Source organism: Hippocampus comes, unplaced genomic scaffold, assembly GCF_001891065.2.
Source record: "Hippocampus comes isolate QL1 unplaced genomic scaffold, H_comes_QL1_v1.1 scaffold56, whole genome shotgun sequence".
Classification (NCBI taxonomy): domain Eukaryota; kingdom Metazoa; phylum Chordata; class Actinopteri; order Syngnathiformes; family Syngnathidae; genus Hippocampus; species Hippocampus comes.
Window position 1 is genome coordinate 1,508,200 of NW_017842056.1, and position 21,283 is coordinate 1,529,482.

General features: G+C 45.2%; 1 protein-coding gene across 2 annotated transcripts in view; it reads right to left on the reverse strand.

Annotated features, from left to right (window-relative positions):
- The window catches only part of LOC109510393 (multidrug resistance-associated protein 4-like), a 24,181-nt gene extending 3,730 nt beyond the window's left edge, over window positions 1-20,451 (reverse strand). Inside the window, exons 1-23 of one of the 2 annotated variants that reach the window (XM_019860677.1) lie at window positions 20,287-20,451; window positions 20,053-20,163; window positions 17,361-17,481; window positions 16,271-16,495; window positions 15,250-15,339; window positions 13,458-13,621; window positions 12,842-12,967; window positions 11,417-11,666; window positions 9,987-10,088; window positions 8,525-8,614; window positions 7,489-7,680; window positions 6,876-6,970; window positions 6,661-6,747; window positions 5,064-5,160; window positions 3,976-4,194; window positions 3,510-3,647; window positions 2,627-2,664; window positions 2,430-2,545; window positions 2,185-2,331; window positions 1,918-1,997; window positions 548-698; window positions 347-466; window positions 151-261 (exon numbers count right to left, since the gene is read on the reverse strand). In XM_019860677.1, the coding sequence (XP_019716236.1) occupies window positions 151-261; window positions 347-466; window positions 548-698; window positions 1,918-1,997; window positions 2,185-2,331; window positions 2,430-2,545; window positions 2,627-2,664; window positions 3,510-3,647; window positions 3,976-4,194; window positions 5,064-5,160; window positions 6,661-6,747; window positions 6,876-6,970; window positions 7,489-7,680; window positions 8,525-8,614; window positions 9,987-10,088; window positions 11,417-11,666; window positions 12,842-12,967; window positions 13,458-13,621; window positions 15,250-15,339; window positions 16,271-16,495; window positions 17,361-17,481; window positions 20,053-20,163; window positions 20,287-20,303 (2,887 nt within the window). In that variant the 5' untranslated portion in view covers window positions 20,304-20,451. Of the gene's footprint in view, window positions 1-150; window positions 262-346; window positions 467-547; window positions 699-1,917; window positions 1,998-2,184; window positions 2,332-2,429; window positions 2,546-2,626; window positions 2,665-3,509; window positions 3,648-3,975; window positions 4,195-5,063; window positions 5,161-6,660; window positions 6,748-6,875; window positions 6,971-7,488; window positions 7,681-8,524; window positions 8,615-9,986; window positions 10,089-11,416; window positions 11,667-12,841; window positions 12,968-13,457; window positions 13,622-15,244; window positions 15,340-16,270; window positions 16,496-17,360; window positions 17,482-20,052; window positions 20,164-20,286 lie in introns of those variants that run through there. The other variant, XM_019860678.1, reaches the window with a different exon arrangement.
- Between the last annotated feature and the right edge of the window lie 832 nt (window positions 20,452-21,283).

The following is a 21,283-nucleotide window of genomic DNA, read 5'->3' on the forward strand; positions in this document are numbered from 1 at the left end:
ACAAAAACATTAAAAAAAAAAAAAAAAAAAAAAAAAAGGCCCAGACCGACAGCTCGTATCTCGAAAAACCCGTACGTCGGACCACTCGTATCTCAAGGCACCAACAGTACGAGACACCGACGAGTGAAGAGAATATTTTAACCTCCTCACCATCTCGGAGTAAAATGCACCCAAATGTCGCTACGGTGATGAAGACGGAGCAAATGCTGTCCAGACGGAGGGCAAACCAGCGGGAGGTCATCAGGAAGAGAAACCAGGCCTCTGAGATCAACGGCGACAACACTTGATCCAAAATACAGTCTGCGCGTGCTTGAAAACAGCGCACACGAGAGGGCGAGAGAGGAACCTGAGTGTCGGTCCTGGTGCGAGTCAAAGGCTTTGGTTAGTCTCTCCTCTCCTCCGAAGGCTCGGATGGTGCACAGACCCTGGAGGGACGACGAAAGATGGGAGAAGACGGGACTGCGTGCTGCGAGGGAAGGTGGCGAGCGTCACGGGTCGTGGCGTGAAGCGGCACGGTTTACCAAAGTGCTGGAAGGCCTTGACGTACCCGTGGACTCCAGACGTTTGATGTCGCGTGACGTGCAGAGGTAGTAACGGCGCAGGTACAGGAAGAGGAACAGCAGCGGGGCGACGGTGACCAGGAGGAGAGGGATGATGGAGGCGGCCACGGCCAAAACGCCCACGTTCTGCAAAAAAAGCTGCGACAGCCCAGTTTCTTCAGCAACCCGCTACCAAAGTATTCTTGAGCTCAGCCTAAGCCAGTGATTCCCAACCACTGTGCCGCTCGGATTGTCAGGTGTGCCGCAGGAAATGATCAGATTTCACTTTCTGGGTCTGAAAATGATAACATTTGACTTTGATACCGATCTATTGATGTCGGACGGATGTGACAGGCAGAACAAATTGAATGCCCGTCCACGAGATGGCAGCAAGCACGATCCACTTGCGTATCCGCGTTGCCCTTCATAAAAGCGAATAATAGCTTTGCAGCCAACTTGACAGGCCCACTTTGCACACATTTCACATTTGTGAGCAACTGATACACACGTTATTTTACATCGTATAGTAATATAAACGGGTTTTCGTTGTTTCATCATACAGTTGTACCTTGACGTAGGAATTGAACCACCATTTCTTGTTCGGTATTTGAAATAAAGAAAAATGGCACTTTACAGTGGACTGGGCCAGCTAGCGTTAAAAAAAAAAAAAAAAAAAAATTATATTGATGCCCATTACAAATCCATCAGAAAAAAACAACCCTTTTTTTACACCCCCCCCCAATATTTTCAAAAAATAAGTGTTTTTCGACGAAGAACCAAATTAAAAATATTCACCAAAACCTGTCAATCTGCAGGTGCTGAATTGTGAGTCTGCAGGAGTCCATTCTACTGTCAAATCGAAATACAAAAGCATAACAAAATGAAACATTGACAAATAAATTGGATTTGAAAAGTGCGGTTACGCCACAACACAGACACACGCACACACACAAAATAGTGTGTTGTGTGCCTGCAGAAGGGGGCGTGGCCCAATGAGTGGGCCCATGTGAATTTGAAACACAAGCCACAAATGTCTGCGCCATGCTCCTTGTACGTTTCCATTTAGTATTTGTGCATTGAAATGTCTGAAATTGCATTGCGAAGTACGCCTTTCCTTTTCTTCATTTCACAAAAGTGGCGGCAAATCTGAATGTCACTTATGATTCACATTTTGGCCTCCGAGCAAAAAAATTGGGCAAGGAATGCCCATTATATCGAAAACTCGTTAACTGGGACACTCATAAGCTGAGGTACCACTGTACTTTTTTTTTTTTTTTTTTGAGTTCGGTGGTGTCCTGTGAGCGTCCTAAAATGTCAAATTTATGCCTTGGCTCAAGACAGGTTGGGAAACACTGGTCTACCCCCGATGACTCCTCACTTGATAGAAGTCCACAAAGATGAGTGGTAACAGGGAGTCCATCTGGTTGATATCTTTGGAAAAGCGGTTGAGAATTCTTCCTAGCATGCGGGGAGAACAAGCAAACTTTTGGATCAGCCCAGAGCTGAAATAATGCCATAATCATCCCGAGTGACACCACCCCCCCGCCGTCTGGAAATGACATGAGCTGTCAACAGGCTACGTGTGATTCGATGCACCTCGACAGATGACGTTCCCGACAATTCAGAAAAGGCGTCGAGGTTTCACCTATGGGGTTGACGTCAAAGAAGAGCACTGGGGTGCGCAGGACGGCGTTGAACATGCGGTTGTGCAACGTCTGGGTGGATCGCACCAGCCCGTGAAAGATCACTAAGCTCCTGGCGTAGCCCAAGATCACGACGGCTGCTGTCAAACCTGAAGAAAAACGAAATTATTCATGGCATGATCATGATATGACTTGATATCCGAAACGTTTCTGAAGAAAATGAGAAAATATGAATTTGGGGACGGACCAGAATAAACGCCCAAATAAAATGGGAGACCGTTGTCTTGGAGTGAGCCGGTCTCGTTGGCGTTTTTCTCAACCGTCACCGCCGTGGTGGTGTTGTTATTGAGCTCATCTTTGGCCCTGTCCGGAACAAGATCAACACAAGGGATCCTATAAGATGAAGTTGTGTGATTGCGTGGAGACGACAGGCCGCTGACTCACCAGACCACCAGCCACCAGTCCTGCAGAATATACGCAACCTGGGAAGAATCACAAAGACCCGCAAGGAGTCCGGAGCATTAGCTAGGCAACTGTGGATGTCACAATCCGTTGTGAAATCTGGGCGTTCACCTGGCGCTACAACTGCCCACATAGTTTTATTTATTTCAAAACATTTTTTTCCCCAAATGTATTTCCAAAAAAAAAAAATATATATATATATATAGGGGTCATTTTCAAATAATTTGATCAATAATGATAAAAAAAATACATTCATAACATTAAAAAAACACAAAAAGGGCAAATGTCTCCCAAGCCGAAATAGACATGTTTGAAATCCAATTTTCAATAAGTTGTTCATCATGATAATTTTAGGTGATAGTAGAGCTAAGATGCATTTGCGTTCGTCTGAACCACGGGTGTCAAACTCATTTTTGTCGCGGGCCACATTGTAAGTTACATTTTCCCTCGGACGGTCGTAATGCCCGTGAAACCATGTAAAGTAGTAAAGAATAATAGTTTATTCAACTAAAGTTGAAGGTACTCTCATAAGGGGTTTGGTAACAAGAACATGCTTACAATATCTCTTTTATTTATTTCAGATGAGAATTAAAATTTTTGGTCGACATTTTAGAAAGCATCATGGAAGTTGACATGTTTGATCTGCTTTTGCGGGCCGCATAAAATGATGTGGCGGGCCAGATCTGGCCCCCGGGCCTAGAGTTTGACACTAACACTTGAACTAAACAGAAAAGTTATGTTAAGCAATAAGAGAAAAATGCTGTGATCTATCTCTCTCTCTCTCTCTCTCTCTCTCCCTCCCCCTCCCTCCCTCCCTCCAAAAATGGAATGAACATCTTCAGAAAACAAGGAAGTTGTAACTGACCTCAGCGGTGACACTGAGCAGCAGAATGGCCAATAAGGTCAGAGGGTGACAGTGGGCGGTAAAATACTTGACATAAATGTCCCTGCTGACATTTCCTTCGGCACGAGACTCCTCCTCAGCAGCGTGCGCACTCTCCACCTGTAAAACAAGTTGAATTCCAGATCAGCAAAGTAAACAAGACATCTCAAACGTGGATTAAAAAAAAAAAAAAATCTGCAAATAGGCGACTATGCAGAGGTTGACTTCATACGTAAAATGTGAAAATTCTGCTGCTTACGGGAAGCAAGTCAGGGCCGTTGCATTCTGGGGGCAGGAGGGCGCCGTGCGAGTAGACTGAGCTGTTGGAGTGATTGGTCCTCTTGCTACAGATGGACTCCTTGTCGCAGTTGTAAAATAAAAAATCTGCAAATAGGCGACGATGCAGAGGTTGACTGCATACGTAAAATGTGAAAATTCTGCTGCTTACGGGAAGCAGGTCAGGGCCGTTGCATTCTGGGGGCAGGAGGGCGCCGTGCGAGTAGACTGAGCTGTTGGAGTGATTGGTCCTCTTGCTACAGATGGACTCCTTGTCGCAGTTGGCTGCCAGATAGGGATGGTCCTGCTCCTCCTGGCTTTGGAGCAGGAAGCCCACATCAAGGCCAGAGCTCTGCAACTCCCTGTAGGTTCCCTGGGCCACGATACGACCCTTGAAGGAAGTCACAAATAAGCAAAAACGGTCAGGAGCAAAAAAAAAAACCTCCCTGCACAGTGATAAACAGCGGACCCCTGCAAACTTTGCATTCGGCACCTTTTAAAAAAAAAAAGTTTTTTTTAATGACTATGTTATGATTTTTTGTTTTGTCCATCCCTCTCCCCCATTTATCGTGGAAAACGCACATTGAATGTTTATCAGCGTTTTGGGGGGTTTAAAAACATCTATATTTTTTTGTCTTTTCCCAACTCTTTTCAGCGGATGTCTGCGTGAAAAAAAAAAAGTATTATTTTGATTTAACTACTAAGTGCAATATATTTAAATTAAATCAAGATTTCGTTTAATTACAGCAGTCCATGCGTGACTTGAGCATTTTTACCGCTCTGGCCATGCTGGGGCAACAGAAAGTATGAGCAGGTAGTACACCACACTAAACCAACCCCTACACACCAACCCCCTCCCTCCGCCCCCAAGCTTTGCGCTTGCACAAAAATCAGAATACGCAGGCGATTGCGCTCCACCGCAGTTATGCCGACCTCGACCAAATTAGAGCCCGTATGGTCTTTATTTTTGCTTGACGACGATTCCGCTCCAACATCCCCAGCTCAACTTTCTATGGAAATGGAGCATGCATTTTGCATCCCGACTCGTGAGGGTCAAATTTGCGACACCAACCTCCTTGACCACCACAATCCGATCGACACTCCACCACAGTTATGCCGCCCTCGACGAAATTAGAACCCGTAATGTCTTTACTTTTGCTTGACGACGATTCCGCTCCAACATCCCCAGCTCAACTTTCTATGGAAATGGAGCATGCATTTTGCATCCCGACTCGTGAGGGTCAAATTTGCGACACCAACCTCCTTGACCACCACAATCCGATCGACCGAGCACAGATTCTGAAGTTGGTGAGTAACCAGGATACGACACTTGTTCTTCAGCAGGCCGCAGATGCACCTGATTGACCAAAAAAAAAAAAAAAACTCACACTTTGGGGCGAGAACAGAGCTGGCTCAGACAACATTCAAACATGCTCCTCCCTCTTCACGGAATAACTTATAAAAGGATCTCAACTGAGTATTACCCTGGGAGAATTCAAGTCCGACTGTAAAGGAACATTGAACAAATGCTATTGGACAATCTGGCTGTTTCTAAGTTTGGCACAGATTTGTTGATGAATTATTTTGTCCTAATAAATGGTTGTGCTTTTGTATCGACATTGTGTAGATTGTGCAGATTGTGTACGACTGTTGTTTGGTTTTAGTGTCGAGGAAATTTGACATTAATTGATCAAAAAACAGTCACTCACACTTTGGGGTGAGGACAGAGCTGGGTCAGACAACATTGAAACATGCTCCTCCCTCTTCATGGAATAACTTACAAAAGGGCATTACTTGGAGCGATTTCAAGTCCAATTGTGAAGGAACATTGAACAAATGCTACTGGACAAGGTGACTGCTTCTAAATTTGGCACCAATTTGTTCATGAATTATTTTGTCCTAATAAATGGTTGTGCTTTTGTATCGACATTGTGTAGAATGTGCAGATTGTGTCCGACTGTTGTTTGGTTTTAGTGTTGAGGAAATTTGACATTTAACAGTGCTAACTTGGATCACACATCCGGCTATCTCCAAGTGTTGCTGTGCAAGTTTGGTCCTCTGCAAGGTTTCTCCATCAATTGTAGCTGAAATAAATCTCATCGTTGTCCCCAAACTTAGTTTGTCTCGGTTTCCCTGGACAAGACCTTAGTCATGAATTTTGTGGTAAGTATGTCTTTGGTCGCCTCTTGGCCAGTTCAGACTTGGAAAAGTGAGTTTTAATGGAACTGAGTTTTTTTTTTTTAATTTATGTGCAGATTGTGTCCGACTGTTGTTTGGTTTTAGTGTTGAGGAAATTTGACATTTAACAGTGTTAACTTGGATCACACATCCTGCTATGTCCAAGTGTTGCTGCGCATGTTTGGTCCTCTGCAAGGTTTCTCCATCAATTGTAGCTGAAATAAATCTCATCGTTGTCCCCAAACTTAGTTTGTCTCGGTTTCCCTGGACAAGACCTTAGTCATGAATTTTGGGGTAACTATGTCTCTGGTCGCCTCTTGGCCAGTTCAGACTTGGAAAAGAGAGTTTTAATGGAACTGAGTTTTTTTTTTTTAATTTGCTTAAAATTAGGACATCATCATGAATAAAAACATTTGAACAGGAGTGACAAAGGTCTTTGAAAGACACATTCAAATTAAGATTTTCAAGGACAGCGGTTACGAAAGTGGACATCTGAGCAGGTTAGCAGGTTATAGGGTGCATGAAAGGGTTAAGAAGAGACAAGAATGGCCTACACAGTAGCCAGCCGCTCGATTGCAGTGACCCTTTTGCACCTTCGCAAGATCGCCGATTTCCCTAAATTGTCCTCAGATTCTGGCGTGACACAAAATGTACACCGACGCAGCGACTGACAACTCACGCTTCAAAGAGATACTTCCCCACTTCGACATCCACAGCACTCAGAGGATCATCTAAGAGGTAGATATCTGCTTCCTCGTAGACCGCTCTGAGAATGCATTCACACACACACACACACACACACACACACACACACACACACACACACACACACACACGATCATTCTCGCCCAGCATGTTTCAGAAAGCAAACGCACGCAGGCATCATTTTCCTACCTGGCGAGGTTGATGCGAGCTTTCTGCCCGCCGCTGAGGGTGCCTCCCTTGTCCCCGATGAGGGTCAGGTCTCCATCGGGGAGGAGCTCCAGGTCCTGCACTCCAAGACAATCAACACAACACAAGCTGCAGCGTAAGACGATGATGATGTTTCAAACAAACGGAAACAAAAAACTTATTCAAAAGGGAAAAACCCTGCCCCCAAGCTAGTCCTTATTGACACAAATATTCGATTGACAGTTAAAGAATTAAGGCGTGACAGCAAATTACATCCATTTTTTTTTTTTTTTTTACGCCAATGTAGCTTGTATTAAGACGGCTTTAATTACAGATGAGGCCCGGTTCATTTAATTCCATTCAAGCCTTTTAAAATGGAACCAAACCGAACTGAATTAACTTTAGCAGTACAAAAAAAAAAAAAAAAAAAAAAAAAAATGGGGGAGGTCAGGACACTCGTTATGCTGCTTTTACAATGAAAGGGAGAATTTGCAATTTCCAAAACTTATCACTTTTTGTCACATGTGGTAAAACTGTGTCTGACCTGACAGCAGTCGCAGTTAAAATATTATTATTTTTTTTAAATCACCGCAGTCCATTTCCAATACCAACTCACCTTTTTTAGGGCACAGGCCTTCAGTACACGCTGATACTTTTGGGGATCCAGCCCTCTCCCAAACAGGATGTTACTGCGGATGGTCCCAGGGAACACCCAGGGTTGCTGCGATACGTAGTTGAGTTGACCTCTGACCGCCATCGTTCCGGCGTCGTGAGACAGCTCGCCCAGGATGGCGCTCAGCAGGGACGACTGGCGGAAAGGGGGGTCGTTCCAGGTGATGAATGAAGACGAAACCGCTAGATATATTTCTACTTTTTACAACAAATGCCACGTCAAAAAAATACATGGCAATTTAAGCGCCACCATAATGGTACTTCCATCAATCCATCCATTTTCCGATTTGCTTTATCCTCACAAGGGTCGCGGGGGTTGCTGGAGCCTATCCCAGCCATCTTCGGGGAGTCGGCGGGGGACACCCTGAACCGGTTGCCAGCCAATCGCAGGGCACACAGAGACAAACAACCATCCATGCTCACGCTCACACCAAGGGACAATTTTGGGTGTTCAATCCGCCTTCCATGCATGTTTTTGGAATGTGGGAGTACCCGGAGAAAATCCACGCATGCCTGGGGAGAACATGCAAACTCCACACAGGGAGGCCGGAGCTGTAATCGAACGCGGTACCTCTGTACTGTGAGGTCGACGTACTAACCGCTGGACCACCAGTACTTAAATGAGTTAAATTACAACAGGCCAAAGTATTCAGTAAAAAGATTTTCTTTCTAAAAAGTCTATTTAATTCTCAACTCTACTGGCTTTTATAAAGCACTTCAAAACAACCACCGCTGTGTACAAAGTGCTGTACATGGAGCTAAGCCACTGTAATATCAATTAAATACATCTGAATGTTTTCGAGGAGGCGGGGGGGGGGGGATCCATTGGTTTGTACTTAAATGCTCCAGGTTTTGTTGTGAGATGGAATTTGTTTTCATGCATCCACCGCGAAGAGCTTCGCAATATACAACAGCCCCACTAGAGGGAGCCAGAGTAGCACACTTTGAGGTTGACTGAAGGAGATCTGCCATCATCTCACCTTGCCGGCCCCCACGGGTCCGATTACAGCCACCAGTTGATGTGACTCCACTGTGAGAGAGATGTTCTGCAGAGACGGTGAATCCAGAAGCTGAAAAGAAGAAGATACAGCCGCGATTTAAAAATGTGCCTGCATTCATCATGGGTGGGACGAGTACAACGTATTGTACATCTTCAATGTTCTTTTTTTTTTTTTAAACAACAATTGTGAGCACAAGTTTGAATTCAATTGTTTTTTTTTCTACCACACAGGCTCAAAAGTATGCATGCAAATGACTAAAGCGCTTGTCTGATTTGTGATTCGATGCGGGTCTTGGAGTTATCATGTGATGTGAATCTGCAGTTTTCACTTCTGACTCTTGTACAGAATGATTAAGTCTGAAGTGGGGGGGCTATCGGTGCCTATGTTATGAGAATGCCTTTTTTTTCCCCCTTGATAAACTCAAGAATGAGTAACAACACTGCCAACAGGAAGGCCCAAGGAATTCAGTCAACATCTAAAACGGAGAATTGCAGATTGGGACATACAATACAATACAATACAATACAATACAATACAATACAATACATGCTGATTTATATAGCGCTTTCACAACAGCGGCAGCTGTAACAAAGCGCTTAACAAAACAGTTAACATACAAATTGGGCAAGTTGTCTTTCTGTAGTGGCCTTTCCAAAGCCCGAACCTCAACCCTCTAGAACATTTGTCTTGCATGTTTTCAAGGTTCTGTGCAGGAAATCAAAAAGATATTGAATGAACGGAACCAATTCATGCCAAGAGAAGTGGTCAAATGCGGGACATGCTTGCCGGTGGCTAAAAAAATTTAAAGCAAAATGAAAGTTGCGAACAGGACATAAGTGTTGATACGTGTATATATTTGAAAAATGATTGATTAACTCGGTAAACGATTAGTTGTCGATTAATCGCTGCGCCTCGAAATATCACTCTAGCTTACTGAGTAGCCGAGGAGTCTTACTGCCCCCTAGTGGTCAAGCCACGCACATTAGAAGGAGCGGCGCAATATCCATTGAAGCAAAAATTGCGGTTGACAATTTTTTGACATTTTATTTGATTCAGCCATGCCTGGATGTTTTGAGGAAGGTCCTCTTTTCTCTCACTGGTACCCCCTTTTTGTGTTTGGCATCATTAAAAAGGCTGGGAAAAGGCATTGTGGAGTTTATCCTTGAAAGACTGGATGTTTTGAGGAAGGTCCCCTTTTCTCTCACTGGTACCCCCTTTTGTGTTTGGCATCACTAAAAATGCTGGGAAAAGGCATTGTGGAGTTTATCCTTGAAAGCTCAAGGATTTGAAGTCTCCTGATAAAATGCCTTCACGCATGATGGCAGTTCAACTTGTAGATTTGAGCGCACTCGTGTATTTGTCCAGAGTATTATTCATGAATTTCAAATGGTTGGGGGTTCAGCCTCAAGGGGGCGCACTGTCCACGGAGTCGAATGGTCACCTTATCCCAGTAGCACGTCAAACTCGTCATCTCGATGGTGTTTGGGTTCTTTTCCTCCAGCGTCAGCTTTCTTCTATTCATTTCATCCAGCAGGAGAAAGTTCTAGCAGGGGTTGCATGAAGAAGAATGAGCAGAAATTCCCCTTTGCGCGCGCTAAAATAAGTTTGTCAGCATATGTAAAATACACCAGCGGCACTTCTTATACCTTTTACACCACATTAAAAAAAAATACTTGAACACAAACAGCACTAAAAGAGTAACTGCAACAAAATTGCTCTTAAAAATTAAATACAATGGACTTGGAGTTCACAAAAAGCATTGCACTGGATTCAAAATTAAATTTAATCCACCATCACTGCCCAAATTTTCTCTGCTTTTTTTTTTTCTTTTTCATTATCAGGCATCGTCGACATCAGGCGTGCCCTTTGCGTCCAACGGGAGCTATCGAGCGATCACGAAGGGAGTGTCGGTAGCGCTCATGAATATGAATTCAATCACTTCCTGTCCTCCCAGTTTTATGCTAGTAGTATCATATACTGTCCCGACCTATCAATGGCAGTGAATGAGTTAAAAAAAAAAAAAGGAGACTCCCACCGATCATCTATTGTGAGGAGACAGGCTTTCCGGTGAGTCTCACTGGTTGATCCGCCCCGGTGGCGTTTGCTAACTCGGCGGAAGGAGCAAAAGTATGGAGCGGCATTTCGGGCCATTGATAAAAACATGAAGTCCGAGTAGAGTTCCAACATGGCTGATATTCATCGGGAAGCGTGCACACGACTTGGCGATCGGCGACTCGATCCCGAGCAGATTCCATTCAGCGCAAGTCAGGCGTGCCCTTTGCGTCCAACGGGAGCTATCGAGCGATCACGAAGGGAGTGTCGGGAGCGCTCATGAATATTAATTCAATCACTTCCTGTCCTCTCAGTTTTATGCTAGTAGTATCATATACTGTCTCGACCTATCAATGGCAGTGAATGAGTTCAAAAAAAAAAAAGTACTCCCACCGATCATCGATTGTGAGGAGACAGGCTTTCCGGTGAGTCTCACTGGTTGATCCGCCCCGGGAGCGTTTGCTAACTCGGAGCAAAGTATCGAGCAGCATTTCGGGCCATTGATAAAAACATGAAGTCTGAGTAGAGTTCCAACATGGCTGATATTCATTGGCAAGCGTGCACATGACTTGGCGATCGGCGACTCGATCCCGAGCAGATTCTGGCGTTTGCTAACTCGGCGGAAGGAGCAAAAGTATGGAGCGGCATTTCGGGCCATTGATAAAAACATGAAGTCCGAGTAGAGTTCCAACATGGCTGATATTCATCGGGAAGCGTGCACACGACTTGGCGATCGGCGACTCGATCCCGAGCAGATTCCATTCAGCGCAAGTCATCAGAGTCAAGAATGTTGGCGAGGAAAGGTCAGAAATGCGTTACCTTGATCCTACGGACACTGACGATGGTCTCGGAGAGTTTTTCGACGGCCAGCGGGAAGAACAGCGTGACGGTGATCTTGATGGTTCCGTACAGGGACACGGTGACGAACACTCGGCTGGCGCTGACGTCGTTGCCCAGCACGGCGTACAACGCGAAGGTGACAAACACCACAATCTTACTGCTGGCGAAGAACGTCGCCATGTTGAGTCCTCGCAGGTAGGAGCTCTTCATGATCTGGTCGATTTCCTTTCTGAAGAGACAAGAACAAACGCAGTCATTGAAAGCCGCCTCATGGTGGTCTTGGCACCGGCAGATGAACCGATAGCAGTCAGATGAAGCAAGTGGTGCCAGTCCGCGGTAAGGTTTATTTCATTTTGTGCCAAGAGTTGAAGTCCAAGGCGCAATCCCACGACGGGCGGGGAAGAAATAACTCGGCCATGTCGGAGCTCGCATCCGTCATTGATCAGGGGCAGGAATTTAAAATCAAGATCAGGTGAAACTTTTTCCAAATCCCCGCTCAAGTCTGAACATTGGCTTACGAAGGCACCCACCGCCAGAACAATAGGAGTACAAAGCACACAGCCGAGAAGATTACGACCGGCTAACGCGGGAAAAATTCACATGCATAATCTGATGGAATCCGTTCATGCATCAAAGCGGTTGAGATTCCGAGAATCGGACAAATAATTTATTTATTTTTGGTCACGTTCATGAATCTGGCAAAAAAAAAAAACAAAAAAAAAAAACGCCGTGGAAGCTCTCCAACACTCCAAGTACGCAAGTGAATTCATTTTGCAGAAACAAGAAATCATCAGCAACATCAAACCCAAATAAAAGGCGATCGGGTACATCTCCCGAATCGACGGGGTGCGATTCAATTCCGGGATGCGCCCCCCCCCACGATCCTTGCGAGGATAAAGCGGATCGGAAAACGGATGGGTGTCGCTTGTGTTTCTCCCGCTCTAAGTGGCAACAAACAATCAGTCGGTAAAAGAACTCAGGTTCACTGCTCCCACCAACATGATACAAAAGACTGAGATGACACTAACAGACCTTGTGACACGTGGCACAACACCCACTCAGCTTTTTAAACCTGCTACGGTGAAACACGGACAAGGTAAGACGTGCACGGCGGCTGATAAGAGGCCTTGCGTTCAAGGTCTCGCTTGTGAACTCGGCTTGGGATCGAACCAGCGTCCTCGAGATAAGGATGACGCTAAGTACTGGTTCAACCCTGAATGGATTTCTTTTTTTCATTAAAAAAAAAAAATCCTTTGGAGTATATTTTGCAGTCCAACCCCAAACGCATCAAATTTTTGTCATTTGTTTTGAGTTCGCGTCAGTGGTAATCAATTACTTTTCCGCTACAGCGGTATCGACGCGCCAACCGCTTCCAAATATTCTGAAGAGGTCCGTTTCAGTTACCTTCTGGACTCTGTGACGAGAGCTGAGAAGGGGATTTCCCAAGCGTACATCTTGATGATTCGGATGCCAGACACCACTTCGTTCATGATGCGGATCCGACTGTCGGCTCGGACCGCTGATTTGGTCCTGCGCGAATAAATAAATCCATACATACATTTTAAAAAGCATTTTTGGGAGGAGACATTTTGCAGTAATTTCAAGAGGTGAGTAAACAACAAACATTTGAACACAAATGGTGCAGCAACACACGTAGAGAGATCATTTAAGAATACTCTGAGGCATATATTGGTGAAAATTACAAACATTATGGCAGCTTCCAGTGTCAGTTGTAAAACTCTTCCTTGTGTGTGTGTTTGTCATTTCTTTCTGTATTATACTGCCCCAGACACACACACATGCACGGGGATCAGCAGCACAATTGGAATAAAGTACAAATTTTGACCAAAATGTTACATTATACGAATTCGATTAAAATAGGTTATGTTCTGACACACACACACACACACACACACACACACACACACACACACACACATTATAATATCATATATATATTTTTTTTAATATTCATTCATCAAATTCACATTCAATCACCAAAAAAATGACCCCCCCTCACCTGAAGATTCCAAAAAGTTTTCCAAACCATGTCTGCATGGGCAACATGAGGAGGAGAACAGCCACGCCTGCCAGACACGAGGGACCAATCTCGTACCAGAGAAAAGCGATGACCACAACCGCCTGCAAGGGTCCCACCCACAGGTAGTGCAGATTGAGGGTAATCTGCACAAAAACCAACAAGCATGCAATGAAACTGCATTTGCTTGTTGGCTGGAACACCAGCTTCACACTTCCCAGGAGCATTTCGAACATGGCGCTGCGGTGCAACGGGATAGCACAACACACACATGATAGGCAAAAACTACACACGACCAAATAAATTCAACATGAACAATATTTTAAAATATATATTTTTTTTAAGCAGGGTGGCATGGTGTTCGACTGGTTATCATGTCCGCCTCACAGTGCAGAGGTCATGGGTTCGATTCCGGGCTGCGGCCTTCCTGTGTGGTGTTTGCATGCTCTCTCCGTGCTTAGGTGGGTTTTCTCCGGGTACTCCGGTTTCCCCCAAGGCAGGCACGGCAGGTTTTCATCCGCCTCACAGTGCAGAGGTTACGGGTTCGATTCCGGGCTCCGGCCTGCCTGTGTGGTGTTTGCATGTTCTCTCCGTGCTTAGGTGGGTTTTCTCCGGGTACTCCGGTTTCCCCCAAGGCAGGCACGGCAGGTTTTTGGAAAACTCCAAATTGTCCTTTGATGTGATGGAGATTGCGAATGGTTGTTTGTCAATGTGTGACCTGCGATTATTGGTACCCAGTTCGGCCACCTGCCCGCCGTCAAAACAAAAGGATTCCCTCACGTCTTCCTGTTCTGTGGGCACACATCCCACGAGCGTCACCAGTTCCTGTTCCGGTGGCGCACTTCCTACGGAAAACTCCAAATTGTCCTTTGACGTGATGGAGATTGCGAATGGTTGTTTGTCAATGCGATTATTGGTACCCAGTTCGGCCACCTGCCCGGCGTCAAAACAAAAGTATTCCCTTACGTCTTCCTGTTCTGTGGGCACACATCCCACAAGCGTCACCAGTTCCTGTTCCGGTGGCACACTTCCTGTGGTTGCCACCCCTTCCTGTTCCAGTGGCACATGACCTGCAGCGGCCACCTGACCCTGCTTTGGCGGCGCAAGCCCCAGCGGCCGCTACACGATCCTGCTCTGCTCTGGTGGCGCAAACACTGCAGCCGCTCTCCGCTCAAGTGTGGCCTCCCGAATGGCTATTTAAAGACCTGCGTGCTTGGCGTTCGGGCCGCCTGCCGGCCTTGCCCTCCCTTTTCATGTCTCCCCCCTGAACCTGGTCTCCTCTAGCCCCCCTCTGGCCCCCCTTTCTGAACGACCCCGAGGAATGTTCCTGGATCTCAAGGTCCCTCATCCTTGACGCTTTCCTCTTGGGGGCTTCTACCGGGACTTACCTCACATGCTATCGTTGTGACCGGTTGTGACTGTGTTTTGAGTTGGGTCCTTGATGTTGTCAATTCCCACGGTCCTTTAATCTCTCACCTTTATTTTGTTATACAGAGGCACCTCTACTTCCAAACGTCTCTTCATACGAAATGTTCAAGTTACGAAACGCCTCGACAGAAAAATGTTGCCTCTTGTCTGGTCCTCACGTCACAATCGCCTCAGCACTGTGACGCGGATGGACAAACTATACTCGTTCATCACGTTGCCGAAAGGAGTCACGCATGTGAATTCCCTTCAGCGATCCAGTCAAGAGTTTACACACAAGGCCCGCTTCAAACGACCAGAAAGCCCGAAGGAAAAAAAACGGTTCTTGAAATGTTGCAGCACACCTGACCTCATCGAAACGGGTGATGTCATTTGAAAGGAGGTTTACGATTTGGCCCGTGGTCGTTTGTCCCATCGCTTGGCTGCTGAGACGAAGAGCCTGAAGAGAGTCACAGAGACATCAAATCAGCGTTGGGAAGTAAGAACAAATACTTTGCTACGATACAAGTAGATTTTTTTGGTCAGGTGTATGGAAAAATATTTGAGTGTTCGTTTTTCAGTCTTTACTTAAGTCTGGAAACGGGGATCTGACGTGACATGACAGAAATAGACGTAAAGAGGTTATGCTAACCGCGTTTGGGATCTGGATTCATTCTTCAAAATCTCGAGGATTTATTTGGGGAAAAAAAAAGCAGGCATAATTGAGACATGGCGGAACGCGATCCGGAGATCAAATTTTTGAGTTACTCGCTAATTTAGCACTTTTTGCTGGTCAGTTCACAACAGATACAATATACATTTCATTATTGGGTGAATCAAAGTTTTAAAAATTGGGAAACTATTTTGTTACGTTTTTTTTCTTTGTGCTAAATTATGTGCAGCCCGGCAGTTAGCGCGTCGACCTCACAGCGCAGAGGTCATGGGTTCGATCCCGGATCCGGCCTGCCAGTGTGGAGTTTGCATGTTCTCCTCGGGCCTGCGTGGGTTTTCTCCGGGTATGCCGGTATCCTCCCACATCCCCAAAACACGAATGGTAGGCTGATTGAAAACGCAAAATTGTCCCTCGGTGTGAGTGTGAGCGCGGATCGTCTCTGCGTGCCCTGCGATTGGCTGGCAACCGGTTCAGGGTGTCCCCCGCTCCAGCACCCCCGTGTCGCTTGTGAGGATATTAAGTAAATTTCAGTCGAAACTTTTTACTTATACTTGATTACATAAATTGAATCAGTAGTTCAGTTTTTTTTTTCTTTAAGTATCGTTACTTCTCAGGTACAATGTGAGTGCATTTCATCATATTGTAGCAAATGGTGTACGATCATGGAAGAAATAACAAAAATAAATAAATAAAAAATATCCGCATCCTCTTCACTGACCTTGCAGTATATTACACGACACAAGGCCACTCTCATCCTCATGCCCGTTCTTTGGACAAAATAGTAGTGGAGATGCTGGAAGATGGTCAAGCCGAAGGTGGAGACGCACATGGCGGCAGCGCAGCCGTACGCCATGCAAAGACTGCTCTGGTCAGCGCTGTCAGCATTCTCAAAGAACATGATTATTCTCCCGAGAAGAAGTGGCTGGATGACTTTTACGGCCTCCTATGAGAGGAAAAACACTCGCTCAATAGTCAAAAAGGAAACAAACGCATTTGGGTCGGACATCTTGGACAACAGCAGTCCAGAAAGTGACATCAGCAGGATGCCATTATGTCATGGACCTCGCTGCTCACTGGACCGGAAGCGGCAAATCTGTGCCTGCTCTGCCAATTTAAATTTGAGATTATCGGACAGGCCTGCTGAAACAGACTCCTGCTGATACCCCGGACGGCTTGGAATTCAAAGCGCCGATGAGGGGGACTTTTTTTTTTTTTTTTCCCTTACTTTGTAGCTGTTTGGACTTGGGCTTGTCCGTCGCCACTGCAAGTCACCCGCATGATTTGTTTAGCACAGTTTTTATGCAACCATTTTTTTTTTTTTTAAATCCACGTTTGGTAGCGGCAGTAGCTGGATATTGGGACACTGGCCGGGAATCAAATCCTCTTTTTATGTTGTATTTGTGATGTTTTAACTGCACAGCATTTTGAGTTGTATTTTTCTGTATGAAAAGTGCTATGCAAATAAAGTTTGAATGGAAAAAAAAAAAAAAAAAAGAAGAAAAATTGCACTTGTGTGTTGATGAGTTTTCCCCTTGAGTCCATTTTAAGTGTGGAACGTCCCTGGGAGTGCTCACAATAGGGTGTTCTTTCTTGTCGCCCGGCACGGCTGATGGACAATTGCTTGTTTACTGGCCCGCTGGCAAAACAAGGCCCCTCTTCACGTGGAGTTAGGGCTGTTTCTCATTTTTCCCCTCATTTTTTTTTTTTTTTTACCTACTGGGGGTCTCTTTATTGTCACATAAGCGTGGAATCCAATTTCTAGTCATTTCAACATCAATAAAAAAAAAAAAGGGAGTTTCAGTGCATACCAAGGAAAACGCAAAGATTCCCGCGACGGCGAAAGACTTCCCATAGCACTTAATAAGGACTTTGGTCAGTGTGGGCTTCCGTAGTTGTTTGGTTGCCCTTTTAACTTCAAGTTCCCAGCACCTGCAAGATGTGGAAAAAAAAAGTGGTTTTTGCACAGGCACGAATTACAGTGAAACATCAAAAGCGGAGTCGAGTCCCAGACAGGGTTGCAACATTGTGGACAGTTTGAATCAATTAGGAAGTTACAAAAGGGAAGGTTGGCTCTTTCTAGGCAACTCAAATAGAGGTGGGGGAAGTCTTGCTTAGCATAATTTCTGACAACAACAACCAGATACTTTGATTTACCGAACGAGTGACACGTAAAAGCCTTGCGTTTGGCTAAAAAAAGCACATTTGTGGGTAAAGATGAGATGACTGTATCAGTATGCAGTGGTACCTGATTTTCTGGGAATTGGATCACTTGAATAACAAATATACAAGTGAACACAAACAGAATAAATGCTTGAGGTACCTAAATTGTAGAGATGGACTTATTTTCACTAACTTTGCCACAGGCTGTCTTTGTATTGTTGTTATGGAGACAAGTCAACAGTTTCAGGGGCAAAATAGAATGAAGCGGCTTACTGGACATTGATTGCAAGTAATAAAGACAGCAAAGTTATTCATTCATTTAAATTCCATCCATCCATCCATTATCTAATCCGCTTATCCTCACAAGGTTTGCGGGGCGTGCCGGAGCCTATCCCGGGTGCCTTCGGGCAGTGGGCGGGGTACATCTTGAACCGGTTGCCAGCCCATCGCAGGGCACACAGGGACAAGGAACCAGTCGCGCTCACACCCAGGGCCAATTTAGAGTGTTCCATTAGCCTGCCATGTATGTTTTTGGAATGTGGGAGGAAACCGAAGTACCCGGAGAAAACCCGCACAGGCACGGCGAGAACACGTAAACTGCACACAGGAAGGCCGGGGCTGAGAATCGAACCCACGACCTCTGCCCTGTGAGGCGGATGTGCTCACCAGTTGATCACCGTGCCGCCCTGTATCTTGCATCGTGGCCTGAGATGGACATTCCGTCCTGGGGACGCCCATTTCGGGGATGAAGGATAAGAAGGTTTTTTTGTTTTTGTTTTTTTTTTAAAGGAGGAACTAAGCAAGGACGGAAGTGGGTTTTTGTCCGCCCCTTTAATAGTCCCTAACTGGGTCGAGCACCTATGGGCGCTCATTTTATTAATAACTGGCAAAAACCCGCCTGGCCTGTCTTGTGTGTGTCATCTGCCAATACACGACTTCAGAGTAGACTAAGTATGGAAAAAAAAAAAAAAAGCAATGTGACACTTGTCTCGTGCGTGTTCGTCGTGTTTGTACGCGGGAGGCAGTGACTTCACTTTGCTTCAAGCGGACAAGTGGAGGAGCCCTCGTCCTACATCCCAAAAAAGTTTACACATCGCCGGTTAGTCTGATGACCCACCACGTGGTTGTGTTGGCAGCTAAATGCTGTCTTGGTTGACCCTTGTTAACACTTATTGACAAATGGTACCTCTACTTATGAACGTCTCTTCATACGAAATGTTCAAGTTACGAAACGCCTCAACAGGAAAATATTGCCTCTTGTTACCAAAGAAATTTCAAGATACGAAAGGTCAAAATACAGTATGGCGCAGCTCCGAGTTTCCTGAACGCAACATACTTAGAGCTGCTCTGCCATTGGCTATTATCGAGCATCATCCTGGCATCCCATTGGCAAAGAGGGACCTCTACCCTATGTGTCGATGTTTGTGTCTATGCCGTGTCCTCGTCATTTGCCTCTCGGGCCATGAAGCGTTCCGATAGTTTTACGTAAATGTGAATCCCCAGAAAAAGTGTTCACTGGTCGGGCGATCGCTCACTCTGCTGATGTTCCCCTTGGCCATTTTCGAAGGCTTGTTAAAAGCTGACAAAAGCAAACGTCCTTGGATCAGTTCTTTACAAAATGCCAGGCAAAAATTACTTCTGAGAGTGAACATAAACAAAAGAGGGCAAAAAACAATGAGGATGCAGTTAAAAGTTAAATGATCATCATTTTTATTCTTTATTTTTTTACATTATGCACAACTCTGATTTATTGTGCAATCATCCAATTGTAACATGTATTTGTTACACATTTTGATGTATATTTATGCTTTAGGAAACTATTATGTCTGAATTTTGGGGGTCTTGGAACGGATTAGGGCATTTACATGGAAAACGCGTCTTGACTTACAAAATTTTCTAGTTCTGAAAATTTCTTCCAGAACATATTAATTTCGTAAGTAGGGCTACCACTGTATGCAGATACGGACTGTGCTGTGCACGATCTCCTCCCATTATATTTCTTTGTGATTTTAATATTCACATGGACATTGCCGAGAAGACATTTTCCGGTGAATTATCATACTGTCTCAATAACTCCGGTTGACAGCAACAAATCACGTCCCCCACTCGCCTGAAGGGGCATATCCCGGATCTGGTCTTCTGATCTGGTACCACTGCAAACAACTTCAAGTCAGACTCACTCACTCCTCTTTTCAGATCAGATGCTAAAACTCATAAAACGGGTGACTCGTGTCTCAAGGCGCCACCGTCTTGTGACGTTTTGGTTGAATTCTGATTTACACGACTCCATTTGTTGTACGGGTGCCGTAAAAATGAAAAGGTGCAAAGAAAGAAGACTACCTCTGCAGGTCTTGTCCAAGTACTTCCGATTCATCTTCAGGAAGTATTGTGTAGAGGTCACCTGCTTCCAGTCTTTGCTTGTGTCCGAGATGCAGGAAAGGACTCAGCCAGCTGAAAAATAAACATCATCATCAAAACAGGTTGATTGAAGAGGATTTTTTTTTTTTTGTTTTTTTAATCCATAAGAAACTTGAGTGTTTTCTTTTTCATTTTCGGAAGAGAACAGTGGTCCACCATTCGGCTCCTGGCATGTTTCCAATAACGAGTTCAGTTGTTGTTGACCGGACAACAGTCAGCTGATCCGGGTCGATGTCAATGCGGGCGCACTGATTTGGAGCCTTACTTTTTAATGTTTGAGTGTGGGATTTAACGCTTCCGTGCTTCGGCTGCTATCACGCTGTGAATCGCAACCCGCAGGAGAGACCGGGCGCCAAATTCAGCAAACAGTTACTTGGCATCTCAGCCAGTAATGTGGCATGACCTGTTCTTGAAGCGCCATTCAAGAAAATGACTGCCGTTCTCTCCACATTTGAAATGAAAACGTTGTTGTTTCTGTGTAACGCGGCAACCGATTTGAATAAGTTCCACTGGGTTATGAAATTGTTATTTAACATCCATTGATCCGTTTTCTAAGATGCTTATTCTCATGAGGGCCACGGGGCGTGCTGGAGCCTATCCCAGCTTTTTCTGGGGATTCACATTTACGTCAAACTATCGGAACACCTCATGGCCCGAGAGGCGAATGACGAGGACGCTGCATCGACACCTAACTATCTATTGACACACAGACACCTACGTAGAGGTCGCTCTTAGCCAATGTGATGCCAGGATGATGTTCGGTAATAGCCAATGGCAGCGCAGCTCTAAGTATGTTGCGTTCAGGAAATTCGGAGCTGCGAGAAGCAACCCATACTGTATTTTTACCTTACGTATCTTGAAAATTCTTTCGGAACTAGAGGCAATATTTTCCTGTTGAGGCGTTTCGTAACTTGAAATGTTCGTATGAAGAGACCTTCGTAAGTAGAGGTACCACTGTATTCTATGGAGAGCATTTCCAACTCCAACTGGAACCATCCGGTGCCTTTACAGGTACGGGAGGCCCTCTGTTGACAATGGACTTCTGCTCCTAGCGCAGCAATGTAAACCAAATTTGAACATGCATCGTGGTCTATCTATCACTTACGCACTTCAAACGCTGTAAAGTCATAAGTTTGTGTATTTGTATATAATA